The sequence below is a fragment of the Tenrec ecaudatus genome, chromosome 2 (genome assembly GCF_050624435.1).
Source record: "Tenrec ecaudatus isolate mTenEca1 chromosome 2, mTenEca1.hap1, whole genome shotgun sequence".
NCBI classification, from domain to species: Eukaryota; Metazoa; Chordata; class Mammalia; order Afrosoricida; family Tenrecidae; genus Tenrec; species Tenrec ecaudatus.
Window position 1 is genome coordinate 303,369,904 of NC_134531.1, and position 12,531 is coordinate 303,382,434.

The following is a 12,531-nucleotide window of genomic DNA, read 5'->3' on the forward strand; positions in this document are numbered from 1 at the left end:
TTGAAAGGGTAAATGAGGGGAAAAGAATAAGTGGGAATTCTGGTTTATACAGAACTGTAAGTAGAGAGGAGTATCTTTCTGTATCTTCAGGTTTTAGAAACAGGAAGAGAGAGTAGTCTTCTTTGGGCTCTGAAGAGGAACTGGTAGGAGGTAAAGATGTTCTTGGAATGCTGGGTTTATTCCTGAAGCCTGCCCAACCCCTCATTGGATGAGACCCAGATATCAGCCTGATACAGCAGGAGAAGCCATGTTTCACTCCATGGAATACCCAATTCTGACTAGCTCATCCATAAGTGTCAAGGGAATGATACAGCACTCATAGAAATAAGTAGTTTCCCAGCACCCAAAGTCACTTAGATGTCTGCAAGAGGGCAACTGCTTGATCAAAAGAGCCAACCTTCTTGCAAATCTAAAAGAGACATCTTGTGTGGCAGTTGTTTAATCTCCTGTCAACTTGTGAAAGGGTAGAGTCTAGCCTATCAATCAGGTCATAAACAATGGGGCCTCTTTGTGGGCATGGCCTTCTCATGAGGATACTGGAAAATCCTATCTTCCTCCCTGGAGGTGGAACCCACACTCTCTTTGCTTGACATTCCTGTTGACAAGCCACATGGAGCTACACTGATGTAGCCAGAACCCTGGAACTGGAGGAGCCTCATGGAGACCCACACCAACATTGAGATGCTTCTATAAGACTTCATGAACTGGCCTGTAACCTTCCTGCTTTCAGTATCATTGCATGTCACCTGATTCATAACAGTAGCAAAGTTACAGTTATGCAGTAGCAACAAAAATAATTTTATGGTAGCAGGTCACCACACTATGAGGAACTGTATTAAAGGGTCACAGCATTAGGAAGGTTGAGAACCACTGCCTTAGAGGAATTGTGTTGACCTCTCTATTCCTGTACATCCCTCAAGCTGTAGCTGAATTTTCATTTGCAGGAAGACTTCCATTTGGTTTGAGTCTACTGTTTTCAATTATTGTACTGTATTTTAATCGTTCCTCTCTCCCAATAAGGCCAAGCACGCTTCATGTGCAGAGTCCATACCTCACTCATTTGATACATAGGCAGGAGAAAGCAGAGGACAATATGAAGAAGATAATAAAAAATAACAACCACAACAACATTATTGAGCTCTTTGTACTGGCTAGGCAGCGTAAGTACTTGATCTTATTTAGGCACTATTATTTTTCTCAGTTTTGTACATTGTGAAGCTAAGTGGTTAAGTGATTTGTCCAACAGAATACAACTGATAAGTAGCAAAGGTAGAAATGTGGGTTCTTAACACTGTTAAATTGCTTCTAACTCCCTTATGAAGCACTGTAAGAATGCGTATAAAAGTGTATTGCTTTTAAAGGAAGTCAAGTAAATGTCCAATTAAGTAGGCATTTTTTAACAGAAGACATCGCTCACTCTCTGCCATCGAGGTGATGCCAACTCCTAGTGACCCTCCCCATGGGTTTCGGAGACTGGGAATGTTTCCAGGAGGAGAAAGTTCCATCTATCGCCCATGGAGTTGCTAGTGGTTTAGAACTTTCAACCATTCAGGTTGTAGGCCAACATGTAACTACTACGCCAGTGGGGCTTCTTCATAGGAGACATACAAGAATTACAAGTATTTTAAAATGACACCACACCTTTGGAAAGTATGAGTGAATCCTATGTACACACGAGCAAATGAAGAATTAAATGAGAGTGTGGACAGGCCTACTTAGGAAGGGAGAGCAGCAAAGAGAAAGATGTGTATGCACAGACATACACTGATGAGATACACATGGGCCAGAAGCCTAGCAGAGGCACTGTTGAGCTATTTCAACCTTCATTCACCATTTATTCTTTTGATGGGAATTTTTATTAGCAAAAAAATTACCCTGCCCTAAATTGTCTTGTAGAGAACTAAGATGTGAAGTTTCCCTTGAATTTTAAGGTCAGTACTTACCAGGTGACAAGGGCAAAGTTCAGTCCGATAACAGTCAGGCTGGCCGCGTAATGCCAGCAAAAGCATATGGTGAGGAACATCATGTTGTTGTGATCCGTGGATTCCCAGGCAGGACCGCCATTGAGGGGATACAGCACAAAACCAATCTGCAATTTTATTTTTTAAAGCACACATTAGAATCACCGCATTTCCAAATGCAATTTGCCTCAAAGTACTGGGTTACAAGATTAATGGCATGTTACTCCCCCATTGTCTGAACTGCCACTGGTAAAATATTGGTAAAACATCAGGTGTTGTACCTGTTTTAGTAATATGGGTAGTTTAAACCAGGTTATATTTTTTAAGAAAGGAAGATTTAAAATAATATTTCAAATCAATGTTCAGGATATGAATAATAATTATCTTTGAAGATACATGGACTTTCAGAGAATAGCCTCGGTTTCTAAGAAATATGGTTACTCTCTATAATTTCTAAATTAGGATCTAAAAAGATTCAAAATAAACAAATGCCCACTCTTAACATTATACTCAAGGGTGAACGATTGAAGCTTTCTCCTTTAGATCAGAAGTAAAAATGGATACCTGCTTTTATTACCTCTATTCAACATTGTACTGGAAGATCTACCCAGGGTAATTAGAAAAAGAGGTAAAAATATATATGCTACACACCCATATCAGTTGTATTTCTATGTATCAACAATGAAAGAGCTGAAGATAAATGAGATAATTCTATTTATAATAGCATCAAGAGACTTAAAATATTTGAGAAAATATTAACCTAGAAGGTGTAAGACTTGTACACTGAAAGATTATTCTAATATTGTTAAGATGGCAATACTATTCAAGGCTATGTACAGATTGAATGCAATCACTATCAAAATCCCAGTGTTCTCTTTTATAGACTTAGTTCATATGAGGTTTATATGGACTTACAAGGGAATCCATATGGTCATATAATCTTGAAAAAATATTTTCCAAGTTCCTAATATCAAAAGTACAAAGCTACGATAATTACAACAGTGTGATACTAGCATAATAATCAATGACATATAGAATAATGTAATAAAGCTGATCGACTAGACTCTCTGATTGACTGTTTCAATAAGGATATGCCAAGACTAGCCAATGGTGGAAGTAATGGCTCCAGTACAATTGGATAGTCACAAGGAAAACAATGAAGTTTTACCCATAACTTACATCCTATGTAGCACTTAACTCAATGGAAGAGAGACTTAAATGTAAGAAGTAAAACAATGAAATTCTTAGCAAAAAAAGCATAAGGGTAAACCTTCATGGCCTGGGATTTGTCAATGAATTCTTAGATATGATGTCAAAAACACACCACAAAAAAGAAACAAAAAACTAGATCATTTGAGCTCCATAAACATTTTAAATAGTCTGTTTACCAGTGGATGCTATCAGAAGTGGAAAAAAAGACAACTTGATCAGAGAAATTATTGTAAGTAATGTAGTTGATAAGAGTCTAGTACCTGGACTACATAAAAAGAAGAAAACTCAAACAACTCACAACAAAAAGGCAAATAAACTCATTTAAAAATGGGCAAAGGACTAATGGCTAGCAGCCACATGAAAACGTATTCATTAGTCAACATCATTAGTCAAAGTGAAACCCGATATGAGATGCCATGTTCTACCCACTAGGAGGGCCATAATCAGAAAAACAACAAAATAACCAGCATTTGTGAGGATGTAGAGAAACAGGAAGCTACAGCATTGCTGGTGGAAATATAAAATAGTGCAGCAACTGTGGAAAATGGTTTACACTCTGTTGCCCGCAAGAGACACATCTCAAGCTCACAGATAAAAATTGACAGAGAGTCTAAAGGGTGGCAAAAAATTTACCAAGAAAATGGGGAAAAAATTTTTAATCATTTTATTGGGGGCTCGTACAACTCTTATTACAATCCATCCATCCATCCATTGTGTCAAGCACATTTGTACATTTGTTGCCACCATCATTGTCAAAACATTTGATTTTTTCTACTTGAGCCGTTGGTATCAGCTCCTGATTTTCCCCTCCCTCCCCACCCCACTCTCCCTCATGAACCTTTGATAATTTATAAATTATTATTATTTAATCATATCTTATACTGTCCGATGTCTCCCATCACCCACTTTTCTGTTGTCCATCCCCCATGGAGGAGGTTATATGTAGATCCTTATAATCGGTTTTCCCTTTCTACCCCACCTTTCCTCCACCCTCCGGTATTGCCACTCTCACCACTGGTCCTGAGGGGATCATCTGTCCTGGATTCCCTGTTTTCATTTCCTTTCTGTACCAGTGTACACCTCTGATCTAGCTGGATTTGTAAGGTAGAATTGGGATGATAGTGGGGGTGCTAGGGGAGGAAACATTTAGGAACTAGAAGAAAATTGTATGTTTCATTGTTACTACACTACACCCTGACTTATCTCCTACCTGCGACCCTTCTGTAAGGAGACGTCCAGTTGCCTACAGATGGGTTTTGGGTCCTAATCCGCATTCCCCCTCATTCACAATATGATTTTTTGTTCTTTGATGCCTAATATCTGATCCCATTGACACCTCATGATCATACAGTGTTCTTCTTCCATGTGGGCTTTGTTCCTTCTCAGTTAGATGGCCGCTTGTTTACCTTCAAGCCTTTAAGACCCCAGATGCTATATCTTTTGAAAGCTGGGTTCCATCAGCTTTCTTCACCACATTTGCTTATGCACCCAGTTTGTCTTCAGTGATTGTGTCAGGAAGGTGAACATCATGGGATGGCAGTTTAATAGAACAAAGTGTTCTTGCATTGAGGGAACACTGGAGTGGAGGCCCAATATCTGTCTGCTACCTTAATACTAAACCTATAAATGTATGCACATAGATCTAGTTCCCCATCATCATATATAAATATATTTACATATGTATACACCTGTATTTAGACCTCTATAAATGCCTTTTGTCTCCTAGTTCTGTCCTCTATTTCCTTTTATGTTCCTCTTGTCCCACTATCATGCTCAGCCTTCATTTGGATTTCAGTATTTCAGTATTACATTACCCTTGATCAAACCCTCCCAGGCCTCTACATCCTCCTCACCACCGAGTTTTGATCACTTGTTGTTCCCTTGTCCCTTGGTTTGTTAACACCACTTCCTTTCCCCCACTTCCCTGTCTCCCATGTCCCCCTGGAACCATCCGTCCCATTGTTTTCTCCTCCAGTTTATCCAGCCTATCTTATCTAGATAAACCTGCAGAGATAATAATATGCACAAAAACAAGACAGAGCAAAGCAAAGCAGCAAAAGAAAAGAGGACAAAACAACAACAAAAAGCCAATGACAAAAAAAGAGAAAAGTCTGTAAATAGTTTAATGTTTGTTTGTTGACCTTTAGGAATGTCTGATGGGGTGCCATGCCTGGCCCCAAAGTCTATTTTTGGTACTCCCTCAGGACTTCCTTGCTCTGCTCCCCTTGCTGTATTGCTGCTGCACGACCTTAGTGTTTTGCCTCGGTGAGGTGGGGTCAGATCAGATGCAATTTCCACACTGTGTCTCCAGACAGTGTACGACTTGAAAATAATATTTTATAATTTATCAAGGGGTCACAAGGCTGAGAGGGTCGGGGAGGGAAAAAAGAGGCACTGATACCAAGGCCTCAAGTAGAAAGAAAATGTTTTGAAAATGATGATGGCAATATATATACAAATGTGCTTGATACAATCGATGTATGGATTGTTATAAAAGCTGTAAGAGTCTCCCAAAAATTGATTTATAAAAATAAGAAAAGAAATTAAAAACACTGGTACATAGTCACAATGGAATACTACTAATCCCTTAAAAGCAGCAACGAAACCACGAAACACCCGACCTCATGAGGGATCTGGAAGACATTATGCTGAGTGAAGTTGGTTGAGCAAAAAGGGCAAAATACCGCATGAGCCCACTGCGCTAGGGACAAGCAGCAGAAGGGGCACAAGCCCAAGCTTGTAGAGCATCCAGTCTTCTGGCCGGGGACCAGAGAACCTGCTAAAGGGCCGGACTAGTGCCGATGAACCACACATCGTCTGCTCCAGGTAAGTATAGTGCAGGTCACTTGGCCAGAGGGCACCTCAAAATAACTGGGAACCAGTGGTTAGAAGAGAGGGGGGATGCTGTCCACTGAGTGGTAGCCGGGAGGACCTGGGGTGAAGTCCCCTGGAGAGGATGAGGCTTACTACTGGGAGGGGCAGCACAGGAGAGGGGAGAGGAATGGTCAAGTCAGGGGAAACATAGCTACAAGTGTGCTGGAGGGAGGCTGGCCATCAGGTGGGAGAGGAGAGACAGCGGAGGGTCTTTAGTGGTGTGCAGTGGGAGGGCAGTATTGATCTAGGGAATCTGGGCACCCAGGAAGAGTGTCACAGAGCAGTGGGACACTGGCTCTTCACCTTCAGAGTGCAAGTCATGATGTAGAGGCTGCATCTATAATTCCCCAAATGGGAATTCCACTGAGTGAACTGGACTCTACCTCAGACACACTTGTACCCTACGGAGTTAAGCCAGAAAACACACGGTGTCTGCGGTGGAAGAAGACAGTCGTACCAACAGCAGCGTACTGTTGGTTGGCAAACAAACGAGATCTTGGCACATCAACATCTGGTATGCTGTATTAAGACACGTACTATCGCAGCAAGCCTGTGATGGCCATTCTGTTATATTCTGTTTCTGCTCATTTACATTGTAGTGTGTCTCAGAGGTACATTGCCATTGGGCCTCAACTTCCTGAAGCTGTGTTGTTTCATTATTTTTCAGTAAATGAAACCCAGGGATGTTGAGTCTACAGGGAAAAAAGTATAGCAAGTGTTTCCGGGTGGGGGAGACAAGAGGGAGAGGACGTCAAGACGTCCAGGAAAGAAAGTATCTTTTGGAGATCATTTATGATTATGCAAGAAATTGTAAAATTATGTTTGACATGATTGAACTATGGAGCAATAGGACATCTGCATTGGCTCCCAACTTACAGAAAATTAATGTTAAAATAAATAAATAAAATGAAGGCATAGATCCAGGAATAGACCCAACTTAGGAACAATCAGTTCTTATATCATAGTCCTTCCACATACTCACCTCCATGAAACGATCACTGAAGAAAAGAGTGCTATAGCAAAGTGTGGTGAAGAAAGCAGATGTTGCCTGACGATCCATCAGAAGAGTGTCTGTCTTGCATTCAAACAAGCAGTCATCTAAGTGAGAAGTCAACTGGGTCCACACAGAAGAATCACAACAGCTTGTGTGATCCAAAGGTGACAATTACAAAACTTGAAAAATATCAGAGCAAAAATCATGAACATCCAATATGTGGAGGATATGGGGAAAGGAGAGAGCCATCTGCAGGGTATCTGGTCAGACTGAGCCACTGGCAGATCCCCTCTAGTCACAGGCAAGAGTCCCCATCAGCCTTAATGCCCGCCAGAGACCTTTGTATTCCTCGCTAGCTAGATTGAATTCAACGTGTGACCACTTGACCAACTACAGCCGCAACCTGACTTTGTTCTCTGTGCAAGTATGTCTGACTAGTTGCACGACAGAAATGTCTTTCCTGGCGTTCTGAATATTTTGGGGGTCTTTTCCTTCTTACGCATTATTAGCATTTTGTTCTGTATGCTATTTTGTTTTTACCCTTACCACCTTAGTGAGATTTTGGTTTTCATTGTTTTCTGTTGGGTCTCAGAGTGTGAAGCACAGGAGAAGTAGAGACATAATGATAATAACGGATACAAGGGAATATATGGAATACAGGGTGAGGAGGGAGAATTCGGCCGGGAGAGGGGATTTGGGAAGTGACTACTGCAGACAGGATGGGGAAGAGCATTAGAATGGATTGTGATTGCATAAATCATCTTAAAAGCAATTTAACAGGGGATGGAATGTGGGGGGATGCTTTAAAATAGATATGTGGGTGACTGTGTAATTATCCTTGATATGATACACACAGTCCCCATGAGACAGACACATACACATGCAGGCACATACAAATTAGAAAGTGCAGTCTAAAAATGTTCTCAGAGCTAGAACATGTACAAAAATGTTTTAAATATTCTTTTATTTCATCCTGCTAGACCAAAAAACCCTTCCTGACTGTTTTTATGGTAACACTTAAATAAAGAATTTTAATGAATGAAGTACAAGGGAGAAGCATAGAACAATTTGTGCTTTTTAGTATTGTTCTTATACAGGTGTGGTATTGAGGAGTGCCAATCCCTTTTCGCCTCTGTTTTCTTTGGTCTCATAATAATTAAGAATTTCCCCTAGAACAACCTTTGTGTGTGATGCTGTTAGCATATTCTGAAAGAAGAGGCACACTCAATCCTGAAGGAGAAAGTCTTCTGATCAGTGTCTCTGAATCACTCATGGCCTTAAGTCCAGAATCTCTACCTGAAAGAGCTCGCTCTCCTTTAATATGCAACAGATTGAGAGATTTCTACTCATATAGGCAGGGCGATGATATACCATGCCACACAAACGCAGGAAGTAGACCCAGAAGAGACACCTTCATCTTGATTCCATAAAGAATCCTAAGTATGGAATCTCAGAGGGGAATGTGGTAAATGGGAGCAAAGGTGGATATTTGGTCTGAGCACACAAAGAATCTCTGCAATATCTTCAGACGGCTCCAGGGGAATTTCCCAACAGTCTCTTCTCTGTGAATATTTAAAAGCCTGCTTCAAGTGGGTGGGCAGAGAGAAGAACCAGAGAACCAGTCATGTGGACTGGTGGGTGATTTCTTTCTCTCTGCTAAGAGAGAAAGAAAAATTCTCTGTGCAAAAACCACTACCAGCTGCCCTGCACCCCCCGCCCTGAAAAACAAAAAACATTGTGCATGAATGCTCATTAAGACACTATCCACATAGTGGATGAAAGATGAAACACAATCCAAATGTCATCGAACAATGATGAATAATCAAAATAGTACACTCCTATGCCAAAAATGGATCTCAAAAACATGCTATATGAATGAAGTCAGACTCAGAAACGTGCATCGTGTATGAAGCCTTCAAAATAGGTGAGTGCATGGGGACAGACAGCCCCTGGGTGCCAGGAACTGAAGAGAGAATACACGAAGAGGGACTACTTAATGAGTTCAAGGTTTACTTTGGGAGTAATAGAAATGTTTGGCAAATAGAAGAGATGGCTGCACAACATTGTTAGTGTACCAAGTTACACTTAATTGTGTACTACAAGATGATTAATTCTATGTTACCTGAATTTTACCTCCATAAAATAAATAATAATACTTGGATCCATAATAAACACTCATAGAAGCAGCAGTGTGGACAACAAACTATGCATGGCATTCAAGTGACCTCTTTAAAGGTAATGGTGCCTGACCCAAGTCATGGTATTTTTAATAACCTCAAACACATGCAAAAGTTGGACAATGAATAATGAAGACCAAAAAATTGGTGCTTTTGAATTTTGGTGTTTCTGAAAAATATTAAATATCAGAGGGATTTAGAAAGTTGACCTGAAAATGGAATTAGATAGTAATGGTAAAAACAAAAAGAGATAATGGAATGTTTCCATGAACTTTGTTGTTTCCCTTGATGGCCAGAACAAGCACATCTCTCTTAGAGGAAGTGCAGTCAGCATGCCCTTGAGAAGCAAGGCTGACGAGACGCTCTCGTGTACTTTGGACTTGTCAGCAGGAGAAGGACTCCATGCTTGGTAATGAAGGGCATCAGTGAAAAAGGCTCTCGATGAGATGGATTGACACAGTGTCTAAGATGATTGAATCAAACCTAGCATTGATTATCAGGATTGTGCAGGAATGGGTAGTGCTTAAATCTATTATACATGGGTTCACTTTGGGTCAGAGTTGACTGGAGAGCACCTAAAAACAACAATATAAATAATGAACCAAACACTGAATTTACTGTGATAATGTTAAGCATGTTCATCATTTGATGGCTAGCTAAATGTTAGTTACAGGGCTTAGGAGTTTCCTTACAACAGCCTGCAAAATTGATTACCCTTTTTGCAGTTACATTATAAAAATGTGCTATTGGTGCCATTCATAGATTATTATTCTAATTATCCAGATAAGAATATTTGGACATTTAATGGCATGTCCATGAGCACACTCATAATAAATGAAATCTTTTAGTTAAAAAAAAACATAGTTTGTGATACTAAGTAAAACCAAATTCCATCTCTATTTAGATAGTCCCATGTTTTGCAAGACATCATTCCAGTGAACTGGGGAAACTCTTGTGGGAACCAAAGTACCCAAAGCCCAGGTCCTGAAGCCCCTGGAAGAAAGCAACATTTTCCAAGAAACTACATGAAGGAAACTCAAGCCCCATAGTTACTTCCAGTTCAAGGACAGCCATTAACACTTGGGCATCAAGTCCGTGTGACTCTGCTTCTCATGCCCTCCTCTTAGCAGCTCTTGGAAATAAACAGAAGTGGAAAATTAGTAGAAGGAGGTAGCAACTAGCTCTAAATTCCCTTTTACCAGTCTCGCCATTGCTCCTTAATGCCATCCGCAAAGGTTCCCAGTCAAGATCAAAACAAGCAAAGCAGCATCACATCCCACAACTGAAAGCTCAAATAGATTGGTAAACCTCATTCAACTTGCAAGTCCCAATTTAATTCCTCATTCTCCTGGACAACATCCCTCCCCTCTTCCTCTGGAATTAAAGCACCCTCAAGAGATCAATCACAAAATAATCCTATGAGATATTTCCATTTGATAGTTGAAGAAACCTATTGCTGTCAAGTCATTTCTAATTCATGGCCACTCTAGCTAGATGTTTTAGGATCAGGTTGTTTTCAAAGTCATGGCCTTTCAGGAGCAAATAGCCTCTATTTTCTTTGGAGGGGCCTTCAAGAGGTTTGAGCAAGCTTTCAGTGAATAGTGGAATGTTTAACTTTTTGTCCCTCAAGAAACTCCTTGAGGAAACCTATAGGCACAGATTGTCTTGTGTATGCTCATGTAGTTCATTTGGGAGATCTAGAACACAAATCCATGTCTTCCAGATGCAGATCCATAGATTTTTAATTGTCTGCTACTTTCCCCACAGTTCGTTTTTGGAACCTCCAAATTAAATCTCATGTCATTTCCGCTAGTTGTCATCAATTTTACCAGAAAAAGAGAAACGTTGAGCACCTCTGATTGCTAATTGCATCAGGACCATTAGTGCCCAAGACTGAAAACTGAAGATGTTCTTTAGAAGATTTCATGGAAATCCATAGAACTACTCCATGATCATATCAGAATAAAAGGGATAATAAAAGAAATTGAGATCCTAAATTAAATGCTCTTAAATATAAAAGACACTGCAACTGTTCCATTATCAGCATGTTTAGGTTCTTGAGACCAGGTTGTTCCATGAAATCAGTATTACGGGGGAAATTTTATAACTTTCACATTATATCATTGCATGACTACTAAATCACATCATTGAATAAATGTCAGATCGAAGCATTACAGGTGCAGGAGCTTTGTTTGTGGAAATTTCCCATTTCTCTTCATTCAATTTGGCCATGGATTCATTCTGCCAAACCAGAGAATGATGGCTCAACCAAGTTGACACCTATGCTTAACCACCATAGCCACGGTCACTGTACCTTGGCCCAGCACTCTTACTGCTGGACATCTGCTATCGATGTGCCAAGAAGGTGGATAGTGGACTGCTTTTATTATTATTATTAAATACTTCGATTGGGGACTCTTACATCTCTTTTTACAATCCATTTGCATATATGCTGCCATTATCATTTTCAAAGCATTCTCTTCTCACTTGAGCCCCTGATATCAGTTCCCCATTTCTTGCCCTTCCCTGCCCCATCCTCCCTCCATCCCTCAATAAGTTATTGATTATTGTCATATCTTACACCATCATCTGTTGTCCCTCACCCACTTTTCCATTGTTCATCCCCCTGAGAGGGGGTTATAGTAGGTTGATTCTTGTGATCAATTCCCCAATTCTCCCCCCACCCTCCCCTAATCTTCCTGGTATCTCTACTCTCGTTGTTGGCCCTGGGGGAGGGGGCGGGGCGCGGGTATCTATCCTGGATTCTCTGAATTGTGGGATCTTGTCTGTAGCAGTGTGCATGTTCTGGTCTAATCCAATTTGTGAGATAGAATTGAGGTCATGATAGTGGGGGGAAGGAAGCACTAAGGAACTAGAGGAATATTGTGTGTTTCATCAGTGCTATACTGCACCCCGACTAGCTCATTTCTTCCCTGTGACCCTTCTTTAGGGGTATGTCCAATTGTCTACTGTTGGGCATTTGGTCTCCACTCCATACCCCACCCCCCATTCATCTTGGTTATAATTTTGTGCTAGGTCTTAGATACTTGGTACCTCAACACCTCATGATCACAGAGGCTGGCATGCTTCTTCCATGTGGGCTTTGTTGCTTCTGAGCTGGACAACTTCTTGTTTATCTTCACACCTTTAAGACCCCAGACACTATATCTTTAAATAGCTGGGCACCATCAGCTTTCTTCATCACATTTACTTATGCACCCATTTTGTCTTCAGTGATTGTGTCGGATAGGTGAGCATTACAGAATGCTGGATTGTTACAAAAAAGTGTTCTTGTGTTCAGGCCCGATGAGTA

The 12,531-nt window shown here is 40.6% G+C and overlaps 1 protein-coding gene across 6 annotated transcripts in view; it reads right to left on the reverse strand.

Moving 5' to 3' along the window:
* The window catches only part of TMEM45A (transmembrane protein 45A), a 74,235-nt gene that overhangs the window by 4,520 nt on the left and 57,184 nt on the right, over window positions 1-12,531 (reverse strand). For 4 of the 6 annotated variants that reach the window (XM_075542619.1, XM_075542620.1, XM_075542621.1 and 1 more), the window contains 2 exons: window positions 7,030-7,161; window positions 1,944-2,089 (listed from right to left, as the gene is read on the reverse strand). In XM_075542619.1, coding sequence (XP_075398734.1) covers window positions 1,944-2,089; window positions 7,030-7,161 — 278 coding nt within the window. The remainder of the gene's footprint in view (window positions 1-1,943; window positions 2,090-7,029; window positions 7,162-12,531) is intronic. The other 2 variants (XM_075542623.1, XM_075542624.1) reach the window with 2 other exon arrangements.